The sequence below is a fragment of the Bidens hawaiensis genome, unplaced genomic scaffold (assembly GCF_021521415.1).
Source record: "Bidens hawaiensis isolate Kalapana, Puna unplaced genomic scaffold, B.hawaiensis_p1.1 tig00008706_1, whole genome shotgun sequence".
NCBI classification, from domain to species: Eukaryota; Viridiplantae; Streptophyta; class Magnoliopsida; order Asterales; family Asteraceae; genus Bidens; species Bidens hawaiensis.
Window position 1 is genome coordinate 301,223 of NW_027491628.1, and position 23,296 is coordinate 324,518.

General features: G+C 44.8%; 1 protein-coding gene across 1 annotated transcript; it reads left to right on the forward strand.

Moving 5' to 3' along the window:
• Positions 1-5,591: 5,591 nt before the first annotated feature.
• On the forward strand, positions 5,592-22,825 carry LOC143529800 (uncharacterized). The gene is made up of 2 exons (XM_077025509.1): positions 5,592-6,015; positions 22,809-22,825. Exons 1-2 carry the CDS (start codon positions 5,592-5,594, stop codon positions 22,823-22,825), a joined length of 441 nt encoding a protein of 146 aa, XP_076881624.1.
• The last annotated feature ends 471 nt before the right edge of the window (positions 22,826-23,296 follow it).

Consider the following 23,296-nt stretch of genomic DNA (forward strand, 5'->3'; position numbering starts at 1 on the left):
GTGATGGTTTTAAATCTGCTCCGGGCTTCAGATCCGTCCAGATCTGATTTACAGATCTAAGTCTAGATTACAGACCTGGATTTTAGGTTTAAAGTTGCAGATCTGACTCTTAAATTGCAGATCCAGAAATTACCAGACTTCCGCCGCCATGTACGCACGCCCGTGGGTTCTCACTCCGCAGCCGTGCATGCGCGCATCAGAAATTACCACCATCTGGGTTTTGCGCAAGAGACCTCCGCCATGCACGCGCACTCGCGAGTCACCACTCTATCGCCGTGCATGCGCGCGTCAGGCTACGCGCCAAACTTCAAGGTTGGGAATCCTCCTAATATCCCATATGGCTACGCGCCAAACTTCAAGGTTGGGAATCCTCCTAATATCCCATATGGCTACGCGCCAAGGTTGGGAATCCTCATAATATCCCATATGGCTACGTGCCAAGGCTGTGAATCCTCCTAATATCCCATATGGCTACGCGCCAAGGTTGGGAATCCTCCTAATATCCCATATGGCTACGCGCCAAATTGCAAGGTTGGGAATCCTCCTAATATCCCAAATGGCTACGCGCCAAGGTTGGGAATCCTCCTAATATCCCATATGGCTACGCGCCAAACTCCAAGGTTGGGAATCCTCCTAATATCCCATATGGCTACGCGCCAAACTTCAAGGTTGGGAATCCTCATAATATCACATATGGCTACGCGCCAAACTACAAGGTTTTTGAATCCTCATAATATCCCATATGGCTACGCGCCAAACTTAAGGGTTGGGAATCCTCATACCATATGCTCACGCATCACATATGCTCACGCCTATTACACATGCTTACGCATCACATGCTCACACATGTCACAGTCTACATGCACGCGCACGCAACATCTGCGCGTGGCGCATAACACAAAACCAAAGTCTACGCGCACGCGCATGCAACATCTGCACGTGGCGCGGGACATAAAGCAGCCCGTAAGTCGCCTCACGCGCAGGCTTTATTATTCACACAGCTCATAAGACGCCTCGCGCGCAAGCTGTTGTTATTCTTACAGCCCGTAAGTCGCCTCACGCGCAGGCTTTATTATTCACACAGCTCATAAGACGCCTCGCGCGCAAGCTGTTGTTATTCTTGCAGCTCATAAGACGTCTCGCGCGCAAGCTGTTATTATTCTTACAGCCCGTAAGTCGCCCCACGCACAGGCTTTATTATTCACAGCTCATAAGACGCCTCGCGCGCAAGCTGTTATTATTCTTACAGCCCGTAAGTCGCCTCACGCGCAGGCTTTATTATTCACAGCTCATAAGACGCCTCACGCGCAAGCTGTTATTATTCTTACAGCCCGTAAGACGCCTCGCGCGCAAGCTGTTATTATTCTTACAGCCCGTAAGTCGCCTCACGCGCAGGCTTTATTATTCACACAGCTCATAAGACGCCTCGCGCGCAAGCTGTTATTATTCTTACAGCCCGTAAGTCCTCTCGCGCGCATGCATTATTATTCTTAGCTCATAAGTCGCCACTCGCGCAGGCTCTATTATTATAGCTCGTAAGTCGCCTCACGCGCAGGCTTTATTATTCACAGCTCATAAGACGCCTCACGCGCAAGCTGTTATTATTCTTACAGCCCGTAAGACGCCTCGCGCGCAAGCTGTTATTATTCTTACAGCCCGTAAGTCGCCTCACGCGCAGGCTTTATTATTCACACAGCTCATAAGACGCCTCGCGCGCAAGCTGTTATTATTCTTACAGCCCGTAAGTCGCCTCACGCGCAGGCTTTATCATTCACAGCTCATAAGACGCCTCGCGCGCAAGCTGTTATTATTCTTACAGCCCGTAAGTCCTCTCGCGCGCATGCATTATTATTCTTAGCTCATAAGTCGCCACTCGCGCAGGCTCTATTATTATAGCTCGTAAGTCGCCTCACGCGCAGGCTTTATTATTCACAGCTCATAAGACGCCTCACGCGCAAGCTGTTATTATTCTTACAGCCCGTAAGACGCCTCGCGCGCAAGCTGTTATTATTCTTACAGCCCGTAAGTCGCCTCACGCGCAGGCTTTATTATTCACACAGCTCATAAGACGCCTCGCGCGCAAGCTGTTATTATTCTTACAGCCCGTAAGTCGCCTCACGCGCAGGCTTTATTATTCACAGCTCATAAGACGCCTCACGCGCAAGCTGTTATTATTCTTACAGCCCGTAGGACGCCTCGCGCGCAAGCTGTTATTATTCTTACAGCCCGTAAGTCGCCTCACGCGCAGGCTTTATTATTCACACAACTCATAAGACGCCTCGCGCGCAAGCTGTTATTATTCTTACAGCCCGTAAGTCGCCTCACTCGCTGGCTTTATTATTCACAGCTCATAAGACGCCTCGCGCGCAAGCTGTTATTATTCTTACAGCCCATAAGACGCCTCGCGCGCAAGCTGTTATTATTCTTACAGCCCGTAAGTCGCCTCACTCGCTGGCTTTATTATTCACAGCTCATAAGACGCCTCGCGCGCAAGCTGTTATTATTCTTACAGCCCGTAAGTCGCCTCACTCGCTGGCTTTATTATTCACAGCTCATAAGACGCCTCGCGCGCAAGCTGTTATTATTCTTACAGCCCATAAGACGCCTCGCGCGCAAGCTGTTATTATTCTTACAGCCCATAAGACGCCTCGCGCGCAAGCTGTTATTATTCTTACAGCCCGTAAGTCGCCTCACGCGCTGGCTTTATTATTCATAGCTCATAAGTCGCCTCACGCGCAGGCTTTATTATTCACAGCTCATAAGACGCCTCACGCGCAAGCTGTTATTATTCTTACAGCCCGTAAGACGCCTCGCGCGCAAGCTGTTATTATTCTTACAGCCCGTAAGTCGCCTCACGCGCAGGCTTTATTATTCACACAGCTCATAAGACGCCTCGCGCGCAAGCTGTTATTATTCTTACAGCCCGTAAGTCGCCTCACGCGCAGGCTTTATTATTCACAGCTCATAAGACGCCTCACGCGCAAGCTGTTATTATTCTTACAGCCCGTAGGACGCCTCGCGCGCAAGCTGTTATTATTCTTACAGCCCGTAAGTCGCCTCACGCGCAGGCTTTATTATTCACACAACTCATAAGACGCCTCGCGCGCAAGCTGTTATTATTCTTACAGCCCGTAAGTCGCCTCACTCGCTGGCTTTATTATTCACAGCTCATAAGACGCCTCGCGCGCAAGCTGTTATTATTCTTACAGCCCATAAGACGCCTCGCGCGCAAGCTGTTATTATTCTTACAGCCCGTAAGTCGCCTCACGCGCTGGCTTTGTTATTCACACAGCTCGTAAGACGCCTCACGCGCAAGCTTTATTACTTTCTCAAAGCTCATAAGACGCCTCTCGCGCGCAGGCTTTATTATTCATAGCTCGTAAGACGCCTCACGCGCAAGCTTTATTACTTTCACAGCTCGTAAGTCGCCTCACGCGCCAGCTCAATTATTATTCTCAAAGCTCATAAGACGCCTCTCGCGCGCAAGCTTTATTACTTTCACAGCTCGTAAGTCGCCTCACGCGCCAGCTCAATTATTATTCTCAAAGCTCATAAGACGCCTCTCGCGCGCAAGCTTTATTACTTTCACAGCTCGTAAGTCGCCTCACGCGCCAGCTCAATTATTATTCTCAAAGCTCATAAGACGCCTCTCGCGCGCAGGCGTTATTATTCTTAGCTCATAAGTCGCCACTCGCGCGGGCTCTATTATTATAGCTCGTAAGCCGCCTCACGCGCAGGCTTCATTATTTTTACAGCTTGTCACCATCATGGAGAAAACCTCCAAAAACTCTGACAATAAAGACAAGGCCAAAGAAAAGGGAAAAAACCGCCTCACACCTTATAAAGTCCAGCGCTCCACCTAGACGCTTGCGCGCCCAGGAGCAACACTGGACTTGGGGGGCTTGTAGGGGTATGGTACTAAAACCCGGTTCTACGACCTTAAATCTATTATGTTTGGCCTATTTCATTACATGGACTAATACAATGTTATTGGGCTGAGGGGGTTTTGTGGAGGTAACCCTAACTGGGCTAGGCCCATTAGGGTACCATGATGGTGGCCATGAGACTCTATATAAGGAGGTCTCCACCTCCTTATCATGGGGTCATGCTCAATAAGAGCCACCACCACTTTTTGTGCCTGTAAACAAGAAATCCTCAGGATATCTTAGCAGTCACCTCCACACCCCCGAAACCATTGCAGGTCGCAGGCGCAGCCGAAGAAGAAGAAGATCAAGACGTGGTTCGTTCATCTCGAAAATCCGTGGAAACATCGTCATGGATCAGGTAAGATTCGTTTCGTGTTTCGACAATATGGGTGGTATTTTCTGATATGAAACGAATATAATATGGTTTTGAGTTGGTCATGGTAACTTGATTAACAAGCACGTCGTTTTTTCTGGGTTAACATGCCTAACATATGTAACTAATTTACAACTTCATTACGTGTAGCTTAGTTTGCTAAGGGTGGAGTTCTTGCACCCTTACGAAACAAAAGGTGTGGCGCCCTCCATAGCCTTGCCACTAGTGAGTCCGATTTCCATCTCACGTGTTAAGCCTTGGGCGCTTTGACATTGGCCGGTTAGCAAGTCTTGTACAACACGTCATTGCACCCTTACCAAACAACATGTTAATAACCTATCAACCGGTTTATACACCATTTAATATTTTTACAGCTTTAAAACAAACTCAGTTTACTAATTAAGATAAACGAGTTAGATGAGCTCTGTCGACTTTTATAATCTTAGCATGTTCAAGTTAGACTTAATGTTTTTAAAAGAAATGGTTATAAAAAAAGTATTATTTAGTTAAAAAAAAGAAAGAAAATATACTATTTTTTAATTAAATTTTGAATTTAGAAAACGCTCTTAAATCAAAACTTTTATCAATAATCACCACCCTATATATACATCATCATATGTATACATAATTTGATCTGCCTTCTTGAGATCTGTTTGTACATGTCTTTAACTTGATGCTAGTTTGTTGGTATCTTTTGACTTTGGCTTCTTCCTTTCTGTTCTTTTCTCTGGGCCTGCTTTCTCAGTTTTGTTTTTATATTACAAAGTGACACATAGTGTAGGGGCACTTGCTGTCAAATTCAAAAATGAAAAGGATGAAGCTATAAAGAGCATCCCAGCTACCTTTTGACTTCATTTATCACTTTCCGTCTTCAATTCAATTCTATTTGAATCACAAAGGAAGAGGTGGAATCCGCGCCATCATCAATTTCCACCAATTCTTGATGAAACTCACGTGAACTCATCTTATTATTATTACACTCGTACGTATTCTTGATACTCACGCCTTCTCATTTCTATTTATTTGTTACCAGTTCAGTTCTCTAAACCGACTCATTAATTATTCTGAGTGATTTCTAATGAGTCGGTTCGGGGAACTGATGGCTCTGTTTTTGCAGGAAACTACAGAAACAGAGAGGAAAAAAAACAGGAGTACGATCGTTGACTTTTTGGTGAACGGTGGTGGTGGTGGTAATGGTAGGCCGTTGAGGCGACGAAAGAGCCTCCATGAACGTCTCGGGATTAAAGAGCATCGTCTGTTGTGGGTCCTCCTGGGGCTTTGGAGCATCCGCCATGGACGCACAACCTGAAGAGGAGGAGGACGTCGTTGTGGATTCAGTACATCAACAAATTGATGTACAGAATGACAACGACGTCATCACTGATACCAATGACGGCCCCGAGTGCACCCACCCGTCTCCAAGGATTAACCTCGCGGACACATTGGCAGCAGAACGTCAATTCCGGTCCACTGACGGTACCCAACCTCCTCTGTCTATGGCAGAGACGGAGGAGGTTGGGACGCCGTTGAGGATATCGTTGATGAGGTTATTGGAAGAAACGGAAACGGAAACGGACGGTCAGGATGAGGAGAAGGAAGAGTTGGGAAGGGATGAGATGTGCTGCGTGTGCATGGGAAGGAAGAAGGGTGCAGCGTTGATCCCCTGTGGACACACGTATTGTAGGGTGTGTTGTAGGGAGTTATGGTTGAACCGAGGTACTTGTCCCCTTTGTAATCGATATATCCTTGAGATCCTCGATATTTATTAATTTCATCTATATATATTATTATTGTTAAAAAAATCACTTTTATTTATATATTTAATAAAATTTCTTCTATGCTTTCCGAAATATAGTCAAATTTAGCTTTGATTACAAGGTCTGATCTTATGGTAAGTTTTGAAAATCGAAATTCGGTTTAGAACACCTGAGTTGATAGTCTGTTATCAACACGGACAAATATCGATACCAAGGGCGGAACTGAAGAAACGTGGATCGACTCACTGGTAGACGATCTACTTTCCTCGGGTATGATTATACTATTTCACCGATGGTTTTCTTGGATCTGGGTTCTTCCACCTACAAAATGAACAGCACCGTCAACTTACCCCTCAGAAAGGGACAGAGGGGTCCTCTTTGGGGTAACCCTCCGGTGTGAGAATAAGTATTTGTGGGAGAAGATAATAATATCAGAGTAAGGAAATCTGGAGAGTATTGCTTAATAGCTGAATACTCTGTAATTGGATGTGATTATGTGTTACTGGCTGTAACTGTCTGATTGAATGTAATTGAATATGATTGAATGTCTCTCCTTGTGGAGTTGATGCTGTATTTATAGTGCTAGGGTTTCCACTGATTGAGCTCAGCTTTGTTGGCCTCCTCCAATTGATTTGCGCCACGTGTCCTTGGGGACACCTGGTGCTTTTTCATTGGTTATAATCACGTGGTAGCACATGGGTTATGCTGAGTTGTCCACCTTTCATTTGGCAGCTGTCAACATCAGCATATTCTTATTCCTTAAAAAGATACCTTCTGGAAGGTTGTCTGACGTGCACAATCAAGGTTGCCCTAATCCTGATTTGGATAAGGACGAGGTTGATTATGTGCATGTGTGATATGCGCCTATCCTGAGGTTGCGCGAGGTCTTCTCTTTATTCTCACGCGCAGATGTTTCATGCGCAGATGTGATATGTACAAGCATGTGATATGCGCCACGCGCGGATGCGCCACGCGCAGGTGTGATATGCGTGAGCATGTGATACGCGTGAGCATATGTGATGCGTGAGCATATGTGATGCCTGAGCATGTGATGCCTGAGCATATGTGATGCATGAATATATGTGATATGCGCGAGCATATGTTATATGCGCCATGCGCATAGGTTCTGGCTTTGTGCCTTCATAATGTCTTGATTTCAAGTCACTTGTCTGTATCTTGTGGGTTGACCCGCCTCGCTCGGTGTTGAGGCGGGTACATACCTCTTCAAGCCCCCCCAGTCTAATGTGTGTCTTGTCTCGCGCGAGCGAGGTAAGATAGATATTAGACTTAATGGTTTGCTCTTTTAGTAGGGGTTTGTCTTTTTCTTCTTATTATTCATCGTTGCGCGAAATTCTATCCTTTTGTTTGAAAACGAATCGTCCCTATACGTGGTTGGTTGTTGCTGACATGCGTCAGTGATGGAGACGTGTCAGACCTTTCGTGTGCTCGAGGTGCTACAGTTGCCTTTCGTGTCCCCTCAAATAGTGTCAGGGACACGTGTCGCGCTCGCGTTGGTCTGTTGGTGCGAGTGGTGGCGCGTGAACTCTGGCAGCAGCTGTACAGTTTCTTTTCGTGTCCCCTCACACAGTGTCATGTACACGTGTCGCGCTCCCGTTGGCTTACACCTGCGAGTGGGGGCGCGTGAAGTCCGATCAGTACCAATTCTTCTCTCTCCTGGGCCTATAAAAGCCAGCCCTTTGAGTTTTTTATCCTTCATCTTCTTGTTTATTATTCAGAGCTCTTTTCTTTCTTTCCTTGTCTTCTGATTACCTTTGTTCTGCTTCCAGGTCTCTGTTCTTCAGATCATCCTTTGTTCGTTGTCACAGTTGTATGTCTGATAGCTCAGACAACACAACCTCCCCCATCCATTGACGTAGAAAATCGTTAGTAATGTCTACATTGAAGAAGACCGACAAGGGGAAGAAGGCTGCTGAGGTCTCATCGGAGGAGGTAGGGAGGACCAAGGCCGTGAAGAGGTGGAATGAAATCCCCTGCAAACTGAGGCAGGCTGATCTTGACAGCCTTATCGCCTCTCAGGGTTTTCTCCCTGTGTTTGGCTGCATGTTGCCTGGGGCCGGGCAAACGGCGGCGGACCCGCCTACCGGCTATATATCCCTTTATAGCCATTTTTTCACCCACTGCAACCTTCGTCTCCCGATGACAAGGTTTGTGGGTGCACTGCTTAAGTTTTATGGGATTCATATATCCCAAGTCCATCCGTTTGGACTTGTGCGCATGACTCACTTTGAGTTCATGTGCAAATCCCAGCGCGAGGAGCCCACCCCTCGGCGCTTTCAGTTTTTTTATAAGCCCAAGATCCAAGATTCTTGGTTCTCCTTTATTCCTCGCAGTCAGAAGGTCAAGTGCTCCACTGTTTCATTCAAGAGCCTTCATGACTGGTCTGAGAGGTTTTTTTACATCAGGGCTGGTGTGATCCCCATCCGTATGACCATGCGCGCGATATCTTCTGTGCCTGCGGATGTGGGTGTCCTCAAGAACCCAACTGGCGCCTGGGTTAATAAGTTGACCGCTGAACCATCCCCCGCCAAGAACATTTGTGAGGAGGCGCTGGTGGGGGTTGGTATGAGCAGGAGGTGGGCGGACAGCGCGACTGAGCCCGTTATCCAAGTCGACAGCTTGTGTAAGTTTATCTCATTGCTTTACTTCTGCGCGAATATAATTCCTTTTGCTGATATCATTCGACTTGTTTTGTGCAGTCACCAAGGAGTATATCCACGCCGCATATGATGAGCATATGGAGGGTGGCTCCGTCGCGCTCGGCGCTGGGGAGGTTGGTTTCCCCGATCGCTTCGATGACATGTTCATCCCTGTTGATCTGGGATTTGTCTTCGACAGTGATGCGCCTGGTAAGCCTTTGTACTTATGCATTTTCCTTTATAATACCAAATTTTGCTAACACTTCTGTTGCGTGTATTGTAGATGCGCTCGAAAACTACGAGCTGGAGCTCGCGGAAGAGGAGGAGGAGGAGGAGGCGCCCCAACTAAAGCGTAAAGCTAAGGGGAAAACTGGCGCGGGGGCCAGTAAGAAACAGAAGAAAGATGTTGCCCCTGTTATTCAGGATCCTCCTACTCAGGCGGGGGGATTTGGGAAAACCCAGGAGTTTACCACCAAGGTTTCCTTGTCTTCCCTTGTTCAGGATCCTCCTACTCAGGCGGGGGGATTTGGGAAAACCCAGGAGTTTACCACCAAGGTTTCCTTGTCTTCCCTGCCTCAAAAAGTGGGCAGACCTCCTGTCCACCTGAGGTATGGTGCCACTACCTCCTCCCTTCGCGCGGCGGAAAAGGGAAGCGGTGTTGCGCCTTCGACAGGTATACTTTGCTTATCCTTTGCTTATCTTTTATGGTTCTATGAGAGCGATTCTGATAGAATTACTAATGAATCTTTGCTCACTCAAATGATTGTAGAGCCGGTGACAGCGCAACAAGATGCCGAGGCTGCGCCGGAGGTCGCTTCGAAGTCCCCTGTTTTACCCTCAAAGAAGGGTAGAATGGACTTCATGGCGATGTTTTCTTCGCGAACGGAGTTGCGCCAAGGTGCGTATTGCGCTCTTATTTTCTGACTTTCTTTTAGATCAAGTCATGAACCATTTCTTTTTGTTGATTTTTTCATAGAAGCCGTAGCTGGCGTACAAGCTTCTGGTGGCACTCCTGGCGCCGGTGCCAGCGCCGTTGGCTCTGCTCCTGCTCCTGCAAGCGATGAATCTCCCCTCATCGGGATTACTAAGGAGCAGGAGGCCGTTTTGCGCGCCGACCTGGCGGCGTCGAGACCTCCCTCACCTCCTCCTGCGCACAGCCCTCCTTGCGAGACCGATTTTGATTCTAGGTCGCAGGAGAAGAGGCCTATTTCAGAGGAGGATGAGGAGTTTGAAGTTGAAGACTCCGATGGCGCCCGCGCCAGCCCTGCAGCGCCACGAGGTTTCGCGGCGGAGCCTTCTCGTGGGGCTGGCGCTGACTTTTCTGCTTCATCCCCGCAGGTATAGGTTATTTTTTGTTCCGCTGCGCGGACTTCCATCTTAGTGTTTTGATAACTTAGATAATTACTTTGCTTTTGCAGGAAGCCGATCACATTTACCGCCCGAGATGGAATATAACTGAAGACAGCACATTTCAGTCCATGGGTGTGTGTGCGGAATTCTGGGCTCATGCTGTGCCTCTATCTGAAAGGAGGTTCCAGGAGGACCGCGCTCGCGACGACTTGCTCAACGATCATATGTTTGCTGGGTCGGCTTTCTTTGCTGCCTCCCAAGAGCTTCGTTATGATTACGTAAAAGTACGTGATGCTCTTGCGGAAGCCAAGCAAGAGGCTAAGGTGTCTGCTTGGCATCTTTCTGATGCTCGAGAGAGAGCTGAGAAGCTCCAAGCAGAGCTCAGTGAGAACAGAGCAAGTGCCAACAGCGCCTTCGTGAAGCGCGGGCATGAGCTTCAGGCTGCGCGGGAGAAGCTACAAGCGGCGGAGGCGGACGCGGCCAAGTACGCGCGCAGAGCGCGCGACTTGGAGCTGGAGGCGGAGGCGCGTGACCAAGCTCTTGTCCAGTCTATAACTGAAAAATCATCACTGGAGAGTGAGGTTGCGCGCCTGAAGAAGGAGCTGGCGGCCGCGCAGGCCGATAAAGATGAAGCCTTGGCGACGGCAGCGTCTAGCCAGGAAGCACTTGATGCTGCGCGGGCGGAAAAAGAAGAAACCTTGGCGGCAGCAGCGTCCGACAAAGAGGAGCTGAAAAAGACTAAGGAAACTGTTGAGTTATTAAACTCTCAGGTTCCTGCCCTCGAGACGTCTGTTGCTGGCCTCGCGCAGGATCGCCAATGGCTAATCTCACAGGGCATGACTCGTTGCGCTTTCGCGATGAAATACTCAGACGAGTTTCAGGCCCTTGTGATGGACTGCAACGCTGCCGCGCACTTGGTGGGTCGAGCTGAAGGGTTTACGGATGGCTATGAATATGGCATGTTGAAGAAGAACCCATCCGAGTACCCTTATCAGAGCGACGTTGCCTGCGCGGACATGGCCGCCATGGGGGAGAAGTATATGAATACTCCCATTCCCATCCTTGCGCAGGTATTTTAACCTTAATGAGATTACTTTGATTTATTTTCCAAGTATTTTTGTACTCATATTTTTGGTTATGATTTGCAGATATCCGCGCTTGCTGACCAGCCCGACCTCGGCGCGCTAAAGAAATTGCTTGACGAGTGCGAAGGGGCTGGTGGCGGCGATGATGGCGCGGGGGATACTGCTCCTGCTAGCGGCTCTGGCGTGGCCAAAGGATCCGCTCCTGACACTGTTGTGCTAGAAGACTCCATTCAAGATGAACAACTTGACTATGGTCAGTTTGGAGATGACGAGGAGCAGGCTGCGCCAGATGCTGAGGGCGATGATGAGGATTATGAAGAGGCTGACGTCGACGTGGAGACTTGAGAAGCCCTTCATGTTTTTTATTTTTATTTGTAATTTGTATCTCATCATCTTGTAAACTTGTAAATTTCAATGCTTTTGAATGAAATTCTGTTTTTCCCTTCTTCGCATCTTGCGCATTCCCCATTCATCTCTTTATATTGAATGTTTGCTTGTTGAATATAAGATATGCTTGCACGTTGGAATAAGAACAAGGTTGTAAGGAATTTATTATACTTAACCCTTGTCATATTGTAAGTGATTTTGCTATATCTTGATTATGTTGACACGTGTCTTGGCGTTTTCATTATTCCTCTTTTGCGCGACGTTATCGCGCATGGAATTATGAGTTTTTTAGCCTTTACGTGTCAATATGTGTTACTCAGATATCCATTACAATTTCATGTGCGACCTCGACCTGAGACCTTAACAACTATGTTTTGGCATTCGCTTTGCCTTAGTTGTGCTTAGGTATTTTTATGGTCAGTCTGCGCAGCATGTAGGATGGATGTTGTGAGTGATTTGAGCTAAGGCTCACATTATTGGGCTAAGGCCCTGACGTTTTAGAGTTAAGACTCGTTAACGCGTTTGAGCTTGAAGCTCGCGCATGTATGTTTTACTTCGTTTTATTTCGTTTTGATGTCAATACCATGTTGTCATATTGCTCAAAATTAATAAAGGGAAGTGTGAAACATGTATGCAAAAGGTAATAGAATTGGGCTAAGGCCCTGACGTTTTAGAGTTAAGACTCGTTAACGCGTTTGAGTTTGAAGCTCGCGCATGTATGTTTTACTTCGTTTTTATTTCGTTTTGATGTCAATACAATGTTGTCATATTGCTCAAAACTAATAAAGGGAAGTGTGAAACATGTATGCAAAAGGTAATAGAATCCACATTAAGAGAAGATAGCGCGTATCATTATTCATAATGGCTTAAAAAGCCTTGATTACAAACTTGACATTTTTACATGAAACATTTTCTAAGCTGTGCCGCGTTCCATGCGCGCGGGATCTTCTTTCCATTCAAATCTTTTAAGGCGTATGCGCCTTTTCCCAATTCTTCCAAGACTTGATAAGGTCCCTCCCAATTGGGGGACATTTTTCCCGGGGGTATCGCGCGGCTAGCTTCATTGTTTCGAAGGACAAAATCATTTTTCTTGAAGTGGCATTCTTTCACGCGCTGGTTGTAATATTTTTCCAGTTTTTTCTTGTATTTGGCTTCACTGATGATAGCCGCCTCTCTGCGCCCTTCAAGTAAGTTGAGATCCAACCTCCTTTCGCGCTCGTTATCAATCTTGTTCATCATGAGCACTCTATGGGATGGGCATCCAATTTCTGCTGGAATCATTGCCTCCGTTCCATAGGTTAGGCTGAACGGGGATTCGCCATTGCTGGTTTTGCTTAATGTCCTGTGTGCCCACAGGACATTAGGTAGCTCTTCGACCCAAGAATGGGATTCTCCCTCCAACCTTTTCTTCAGCCCATTTAACAAGCTTTGGTTCGCGCGTTCCACTTGGCCATTCCCCTGGGGGTGATAAACTGAAGTGAAAATTTGGTTGATGCGCAATTCCTTGAGCCAGCTGGATATCTTCTTGTCAGTGAATTGCTTGCCATTATCGCTCACAATTTCCATGGGCAAGCAAAAACGGCATATGATGTGGCTCCATATAAACTGCTTCATCGCTTCGGCTGTGATTTTTGCTAGTGGCTTGGCTTCAACCCATTTTGTGAAATAGTCTACTGCCACTACCAAAAATTTTACTCGCCCTTGCGCTTGTGGAAGGGGACCCACAATGTCGATTGCCCATTTGTGGAAAGGCCATGCAGAGGTCACTGGAATCAAGTTGTTCTTTGGCCGCATGGTGTTTGGCGCATAGCTCTGACATGCTTTGCATTTTTGGATCTCCTTTAGAGCGTCCAAGTACATGCCTGGCCAATAGTAACCTGCGCTCATTGCCTTGGCAACCACCATGCGCGGGCCAGCATGTATTCCATAGATTCCTTCGTGTATCTCTCTGATCACATAGCTTGCTTCCTCAGCATCTAGGCATTTCATGAGCGGCCCAAGGTAAGAGCGTCGATATAATGTACCATCAAGCAGTTCATAATTCTGCGACTTGTGTCTTATCTTCCTCGCCTGTGCGCGATCGTCTGGTACTCTTCCCTCCTTCAAGAATTCCATTATTGGAGTTATCCATGATGAAGGAGTTGTATGAGTTACAAGGACAGACTTCGCTACCACCGACGGGTTGCTCATTACTTCTACCCTGACATCTTTGCCAAAGTGGTCGAAGCTGGTTGACGCCATCTTGCTCAGCGCGTCAGCAGATTTGTTTTCACTGCGCGGAATATGAATGATTCTGAAGCAGTCAAACTGCTCGATGAGCTTTTTCGCCTGCTCTAGATATAGAGGCATGGTGTTCTCCTTGGCATCATAAAGGCCATTGACCTGTGCTGCTACCAAGTATGAATCAACATGGGTCTCCAGCTTTTTAACTCCGAATTTGTGCGCGATGCGCAGGCCAGCCAGCAGGGCTTCATACTCAGCCTCATTGTTGGTGCTCTTGAAGTCCAACCTGATGACGTAAGTATATTCATGATTCTCTGGATCCACCAGCTTGAGACCTGCGCCTGACCCTTCGTTGTTTGAAGCTCCGTCAGTGAACAATCTCCAAACATTTTCTTCATTATTGGCTCGCGGAGGGTCTACCTCGCGCTGAGCCTCTTCAACTCTTCCTTCGGGGACTTCTGCGATGAAATCAGCCAAGACTTGTCCCTTTATTGCTGGACGGGGCTTATAGGCGATCGTGTGTTCACCTAATTCCAGCGCCCACTTTGTCAGCCTTCCTGAGAGCGCGGGACGCCGCAAGACTTGCTGGATGTTGTAACCAGTCAGAACTTCAATGGGATGACCATTGAAATATCTATGAAGCTTGCGCGACGCGTGTGTTAGTGATAAAACTAACTTTTCCATGATGGAATAGCGCGTCTCAGGATCTGTCAGCACCCGACTCACATAGTATATTGGCGTTTGGATTCCCTTTCGATCCACCAACAATACTGCGCCAATGGCGCGCTCTCCTGCTGATAGGTACAATGTCAAAGTTTCTCCAGGAAGTGGAGCTGTGAGCGCGGGCAGATTTATCAAACATTCTTTAATGTCACTGAAAGCTTGCTCGGCCTCAGGAGTCCATTTGAACTGGCTTTTCTTTAAGCAGTTTCTCAATGTATTGACAAATGGGGTAGATTTGCTTGCATGGTTCGCTAGGAACCTGTTGATTGATACCAATCTACCATTCAGCTTCTGAACTTCTTTCATGGTGGATGGCGAGGGCATGTCAAGGATGGCCTCCACCTTCTCAGGGTTCACCTTGAAACCATCCTTGGTGACCATTACACCTAGAAATTTTCCCTCTAGTACGCCGAAAGTGCATTTGCTCGGATTAAGCTTCATGTTAACTTCCTTTAGGCGCCCAAAGGTTTCCTCGATGTCTTTGAGCATCTGTTTTTCCTCCCTGCTTTTGATCACCAAATCATCCACATAGACTTCTAGGTTTCTTCCAATTTGCTCGTTGAAAACGGCATCCATAAGTCTTTGGTAGGTGGCGCCCGCATTCTTCAAACCAAAGGGCATTTTTGTGTAACAAAAAACACCCTTGTCGGTTTTGAATGCGGTCTTGTCCTCATCTTGTGGTGCCATTTGAATCTGGTGATAGCCCTTGTAGGCATCCAGAAAACATTTTAGCTTGAATGGCGCCACGGAGTCCACCTTTGCATCGATGTTTGGTAGGGGGTAACAATCCTTTGGGCACGCTTTGTTGAGGTCCTTGAAGTCAATGCACATCCTCCACGACCCGTTACTTTTCTTTACCATCACAGGATTGGCTACCCACGTCTGGTATCGTGTCGGGCGGATGATGTTTGCGCGCAGTAGATCCTCAACCTGCTCATTCATGGCCCTCGCTTTCTCATCCCCCATGACTCTCTTCTTTTGAGCAATTGGCTCTACAGACTTGAACGTGTTGAGAGAATGTTGTGCCAGGTCTCGCGGAACCCCAGTCATATCAGAGTGTTGCCACGCGAAGACCGACATATATGCTATGAGCAATCTTTTCATTCTCACCCTTGTGTCGTCTGATATCGTTGCGCCAATTGTGATCTTCTGCTCCGGGAATTTTGGGTTGAGAATCCATTCCTCTGGCGCGTTGTCTGCCATTGGAAGTTTCATTCTCCCCTCCCGCGGAGTACTTGTCACTGCACACAAATGATCCCGGTATACAAAAGTTACACCTGTTGGTGTTGGGAACCCCAACGCGCCGTGCGCTGGCGACGGTATGGCGTTGAATTGGGCAATCGTTCCCCTACCCAAGATCATATTGTGGCAAGAAGTGGTGGGCAAGACCAAGAAGTTAACAACTTCGGCTCGCTTGTGTTTCTCATCCCCCATGGTTAGTTCAAATTGTATTTGACCTAGGGGATGAATGATTTCATTTGAAACACCAGAGATTGGTGCATTCACAATTTCAAGCCTTGCTTGGTCTGCCGGATCCAGTTTTCTGAAACATTGCTCATACATGATGTCTGATTCGCTGCCAGTGTCCACCAGGACTTTTGACACTTCATAATGAGCAATGTGTGTAGTGATAACAAGAGGACTGCTGATAGAAGGGCCTCCCCTGATTCTTGGGAAGATTACTTGTTGCTCGCGCCAGTCTCCTTGGATTTGCGCGCTTCTCTTTCTTGATCTTTGCCCTTGATTTCCCCCCTCGGCTACACAGATTCTTTTGTACCTTTTGCTGGCAGAGGCTCCTTCTGGTTGTTCATTTTCTGGCCTTGAGTTTTTCACCAGGTGAGCCAGCTTGCCTGATTTCACATCCTTTTCAATTGCATCCTTCAAGTGGTGGCATGCATCGGTGTTGTGTCCTGTGGACTTGTGAAACTCACAGTACTTGCCACTGTCTGATGGTCCCTTGTAGTGTAGTGGTTTGGGGCTTTTGAATTGGACATTCTCAGTGCTTAACACCTGTGAAGGCGTTTTAGTGAGGGGAGTCCATATTCTTGGCAGAGGTCTGTTAGGATCTCTGCCGCCTTCCCTCTTGTCACCCTCCCCGCGATTACGAACATCTTTTTGGGGCTGGGGTGAGCTTGGTTGCGCCTGCTTTTCTGCGGAAGAAAAACTGGTTGGTTGCAACCTGGACCATACAGAGTTCTGTTTGCCCCTTTTTTCTTTGCTGCGCGGTGACTCAGCTTGATGCGCTCTTTCTCTTGCCCTATCTTGGGCAATTTGTTTTTCATTTCTCGCGAAAACTCGCGATGCTTCCATTAACTTGGCCCACGTGGTGGGCATGCCATCTCTGCTTACGAGAGCTCGGCGGAGTTGATCACTGCGCGCGCCTTGTATAAAGGCCACGCGCAATAGTTGCTCAGTGATACCTCCGATTGCCAGAGACTCCTGATTGAAACGAGTGATGTAGTCTTCAATCGTTTCATCATTCCTGCGCACGCAGTGCATGATGTCATCAGGGTCGCGCGTGTGTCTGCGCTGCTGTACGAAGTAGGCTTGGAACTTTTCCAATAGTTCCTCGAACCCATCAATTTGCCCAGTCGGCAAGCTCTCGAACCAGACACGCGCCGCACCCGTGAGGCAGCGAGCAAACATGTGACACCATGTTGGCATCGTCCAGCTCTCTAGGTTTCCCGTGTTGTAAAAACCTTGCAAGAAATCGTCTGGATCTGTTGTGCCGTCATATTTGCCCAAACCACTTGGCATCTTGGTTTTGTGCTGGATGGGAGCCTTCGCGATGCGCTCAGTGAACTTTGAATGTTTCACCAAGATGGCTGGTCTGTACGGTGTGGTTACGTCCACTTGCCCTCTAACTGGTGGGCTGTACGGTATTTGCAGATCCAGATCGGCTCTGGCTCCAGGCGCCATGTTCACGTGCGCGCGGAGCTGTGAGCCTCCTGCATGAGTATCTCGCGTCTTCCTCATGCTGTGCACTTCTTCATCACTGAACTCAGTGTGTGCAGTGTGAACAAAATGTCCTTCTTCCGGCGCGCGCGCCCTTTTTGTTCCATGAACAATTTGCTTATCAAACGCTTGCCTTTGTGTTAAGTCGGCTAACTTTTTCTGTTTGACCATCTCATTATACTTGTCCATTAGACGCCGCTGCTCGTTTATGAGCCATTCTTTAGGGTCATTTGTTTCATCTTCTGGACCCATTGGTCCTTTTTGTTTCGCGCCGGCAAGATTTTATAACGTGAGATCGTCTGGAGGAGTTTCAGTCTGGCCATGAGGAGTTGCGATGAAGGGACGGTTACTGGTGGTGCGCGTAGAATCACGCGGCACCCTCAGAAACTGCTGTCCCTCATTAACATCCTCACGTTCAATATCCTCCAGAACTTGATCGACGTTACGAGCACCAGAAACCATAGTGAAAATTTTTTTTTTTTATAGATCTGATGAGATCTTGTTGCCGTTGTAACGGATGGCGCCAATGAAGAAACGTGGATCGACTCACTGGTAGACGATCTACTTTCCTCGGGTATGATTATACTATTTCACCGATGGTTTTCTTGGATCTGGGTTCTTCCACCTACAAAATGAACAGCACCGTCAACTTACCCCTCAGAAAGGGACAGAGGGGTCCTCTTTGGGGTAACCCTCCGGTGTGAAAATAAGTATTTGTGGGAGAAGATAATAATATCAGAGTAAGGAAATCTGGAGAGTATTGCTTAATAGCTGAATACTCTGTAATTGGATGTGATTATGTGTTACTGGCTGTAACTGTCTGATTGAATGTAATTGAATATGATTGAATGTCTCTCCTTGTGGAGTTGATGCTGTATTTATAGTGCTAGGGTTTCCACTGATTGAGCTCAGCTTTGTTGGCCTCCTCCAATTGATTTGCGCCACGTGTCCTTGGGGACACCTGGTGCTTTTTCATTGGTTATAATCACGTGGTAGCACATGGGTTATGCTGAGTTGTCCACCTTTCATTTGGCAGCTGTCAACATCAGCATATTCTTATTCCTTAAAAAGATACCTTCTGGAAGGTTGTCTGACGTGCACAATCAAGGTTGCCCTAATCCTGATTTGGATAAGGACGAGGTTGATTATGTGCATGTGTGATATGCGCCTATCCTGAGGATGCGCGAGGTCTTCTCTTTATTCTCACGCGCAGATGTTTCATGCGTAGATGTGATATGTACAAGCATGTGATATGCGCCACGCGCGGATGCGCCACGCGCAGGTGTGATATGCGTGAGCATGTGATACGCGTGAGCATATGTGATGCGTGAGCATATGTGATGCCTGAGCATGTGATGCCTGAGCATATGTGATGCATGAATATATGTGATATGCGCGAGCATATGTTATATGCGCCATGCGCATAGGTTCTGGCTTTGTGCCTTCATAATGTCTTGATTTCAAGTCACTTGTCTGTATCTTGTGGGTTGACCCGCCTCGCTCGGTGTTGAGGCGGGTACATACCTCTTCAGGAACCATGTTATGTAGGTTGAGGTTCCTGCCTCCCGGGACCCTAATGTTTTTTTTTTAAATATTTGTAGAAACGGCATGCTAAATTTTTTTAATGAGCTCACAAGAATAAGTAGATGAAATCCAATAATCCATAATATCATAATAAGTTGTGATTTAGTGGTAAATCCTTTGTCCTCAGCTAATAGGTCATGAGTTTAAATCTTTTTTATATTTTTTTTTTATTTTAAATTCCAAATACTAGGACACATGAATTTTGAATTTGTTACTTAGTTTTGTTAAAACTTGAATTTTAGGGCTAATTATGTCCGACCCAAACGATGACTGCCCGAAAATTCTAACGTTTGATTGTGAAAATTTTACGCACCAGAAAAGATGGGCGACAGATTGGAAAAATATCATGGTCATGGGTTCATTACTGATATCGATAGATACTTCATCATGTGAAGCAAAGTTCTTTCACCGATTAAATGCTATGAAGAACTATTGCCCATAGTAGTTTAGGTTGTCTTGCGTAGATTGTTTTATTTAAGATTACACATCTTTTGTAACATGTAGGAGACAAACAAGTAGGTTTAAGAAGATGGGTCTGTCAAAAACATACTCGTATGACATGTACTTGGGCATTTACATGACCAAAGGTGTCATGTTGGTGACAATATTAAACTCCCAAACTGACGTAAATACTCTTGCCCCAACCATTTAAAGCAAAGTAATTTATTGAGAACATGTACTCCATAACTACTCATGTTGCCATCTCTTAGAAAGAAAATATTGTGTGTTGATCAGTACTCCATTTGTCAATTTTGTGAGGTTACTTAGACTAGGTTAATTTGTCTTAAGTCTCTTTTCTCATCAAGCTTGTAGTTCTTATTAATCCATCAATGAAAAAGTTAATCATTAAAATATATTAAAGCATACGCAGCAATAGGGCTGTCTAAACTGCTTGCTGCTTACATTTTATTTTATTAGTATTGTAAGATAAGATAAGATGTAAGATAAGATTTTTTAAAAATGGAACATGTTATCAAGTGTGGTTATTGTAACGTGTATAGTGTGTTACCACTGTGTCAAACCGTAACGTAATTGGTATGTCCTCACTATTTGTCAAACTATAATCTGGACTAGGTCAGAGCTCGTGTTTTACACGGATGAAAAATATAATAAAAATAAAAAATTATTATATGTAATACGTAAATTCAATTGTTTCATATAATAATTTTTATTTATGACTTTTTTTTATTAAGTTTTTGATTTATTATGCACTATAATTTTAAGTTGAAAACCAAATCTTGATGTTTGATTTATTTCAAATAAAATATTCATATCGATATTGTTATTAAATATTGTGTGTATAAAAATGATGTTTATAACAACATGTTGTCAAAGATTTAAAAACTAAATTTAAAAAGACTAAGTTTTGTTGTAAAAAAAATAAATAAAAATATATTATATTTTAAAATAAAGAGAGAGCCGATAAACAATCTTAAATTGTTGTGTTAAAAAGATTTGAGAAGACAAGGTCATATTGTGAATTATGAAAATGTTAACAATTAAATATAATTTTGGTTTTATACCTAAAGAGAAATCACATTTATATATGTTAAGTCAATAAATCAAACACAATTACCATTTTAGTGAATGTGGTAAGCACATTTGGTTTGAACCATGAGGTCTTGGGTTCGAAACCCGTATCACACAATAATATATTTTTCAAAATTTTTATAAAGCCTTACGGATCATGGGTTATAATAAGAAAACGGATAATGAGTCATAATATAATAGTAAATAGTGACATGACATCTACTTGACATCTTATGCGGAGTGCCTAGTTAAATGACATGTGGACAACTTGTGTTGCTTTAATAGTATAGTTAGATTAGATTGATCTTGTAACGAATCTTCAGAATTGTTTGGTGTCCTTTTAATAATTCTATAAATAGGCTACAGCCTACACTTAAGAGGCCACATTAAGTGTGCTTGGTTTATTAAAATGGCTCATCTTGATGGTCTGCAAATCTTTTACCCATTAAGCTTCAAAATAATGTTGAATGAAAATTTTATGCATTTGTACATTCACATGTGTTGATAACCATTACTTTGTCACTCACGCACCACATCCTTTACCCACGACCACCACATCCCGGGGGGGGGGGGGGTACTCAACTTTAACTCAGTACTTACTAACTCAAAATCTCTTAACCATTTAGGCATGTTACTGATTTAGCACTAACTTCTTGGTGTATGTAACATTTCGGGTTTTATCGTATTTGTTTTATTCGTGTTTGAACGTTATTCAGATCCTAATTTCTATTAAGAACTTTGCATTTATGAGCTATTAAGTTTCTTTATATTCACATTAACCCCTTCATGTTTACTCATTGTTTAAATCCTAATTATATCTTAAAAAGTTCATAAAATGGCCAAAATACAAACATTAGGGACTAAAGTTGTCAACGGCTGAAACTTGACCCACCTGGGCGCTGGAGCGCTGCGCGGTGATGGTCCAGAAGCTGGTCAGTGCTGCTGCACAGTCAGTTCGCGATAAATCTTAGTTCGTTTTCGTTTATTAGCTCGTTTATGGCATAAAATCGGTTATTTTAAGCATGAATCGCGAGAAGTAAGGATCAAGTAAATGTATTATAGTCAAGATACAAGTCCTAATTCATTATTTACTGCCCAAGAACGAGTCTTTAGGATTATATTCCTTGATTCTTTCATTAAAACATATTTACTTGCTTAACGGGCCAAAAAGACTAAAATTAGTTCGGTTTATGTTTTTATAAATAAACAAGCCTTAAAGCCTGCCACAAATCTTTACACAAACCCTAAGCATCATCCTCTCAGCCGTCATACCTGCTGCCCGTCTCAGATTAGCTCGGTTTTTGGTGTTTTTGTTGAAGAACCGCTCATAACCGGTTGACTTTGCTAGTCCAAGGACCGTTGACTCGTTATATCTCGTTGTTCATTCACATTCCGGGTAAGTTGTAAACTGAGTTTTCATTCCTAAACATTCACTAGTCGATAAACTTCAACAATTTCTGAGATTGAAGGATATTGACTGGTCAATTGCTTGAAAACCCGATAAAGGGTAAAATAGTCAATCTGTTTGACTTCTCGTTTTCTCACACTTCTGGTCGGATTCAATGTTCGGTCCAGAAGACTTTTCTTCTCGTAATTAAATTTTAAGGGTTTTGACCAAAACCCGACTCCCGAATCGAAGTTCGGATTCTGGTCAGACTCGACTCGTTTAAACGTTAAAATTGACATAACTTGAGTTCTACTCATCCGTTTGGATTGATTTCAACGACGTTAGGTTCGTTTCTACTTATACTTTCACACCGTTAAGTTTCAGGTTCTGTTGATTATCTTCGTTCGGCGCGTTAATCGGAAGACGCGTTGTTTATTTCTTAATATCATATTAACTCGCTTATTTTAAGGTGAGTTTTGTCATTCCCCCGTTTTCACATATTTTCAAACGTTTTGGGGGCGTATACGTACTTAAAGTATTTGTATTATATATATCTTAATCATTAGAAAACGTTGTATTGTGTGTGAATTGCTAGACATAATTGCTATTTGATTACTTTTTTAATTTGCGCATTCGGAGAGGTCCACCATATTCGCATTATAGTATGATCATAAGACCGTCTAGTTTTAAGCGGCGCCCGATTCGCTTGGCAATGGTTCGCTTGACACTTTATTTGCTCATTGGTTTGGTTTATTTACCGCTTCATATACGTTTTGCTATCTTTTCATATTACATATTATTGCAAAACTTAATGACTTGCTCACTCAACATATTTGTTGACAAAACTATTGTATTTTCTACATATATGCAGGTTATCGCATGAACTAAGGGATTGAAGTATTAGATTGCTAGTCGAGACTCTAGGAAATCATAAAGACAATATAATTAAATTTTAGTTTGGATTATTTCTATAATTGTCATGGATTATTGTTATGATTGATTTGCTATTTTTGGATGTTTTTGTTTTATTTGAAATAAAATGAATTATTAGATATTGCCATAATTATTGCATGATAGTTACCTCGAGCTATGAGCAATCATGCTCACGCCCCGGCATTTCCGTCTTAGGTTGGGGTGTGACAGATTGATATCAGAGCCGAAGGTTTTAGATAGGTGGTTAGAAACTGTCCTAGTCATATGTTAGGAACCCCATACGTGCCTATCTGAACTGTTTAATTGCTCCCTAATTGTTTATAGTTTATTTAGGTAATTATCGCGTGAATCTTTTATCTTTGGTAGAAATTGCTATATCTTTTTATTTTTAATTAGATACTATAGATCTTTTATTCTTAGTAACTA

Coding starts and splice junctions, on each gene's coding strand:
- LOC143529800 (XM_077025509.1), top strand. CDS start 5,592: ATGGACGCACAACCTGAAGAGGAGGAGGACGTCGTTGTGGATTCAGTA.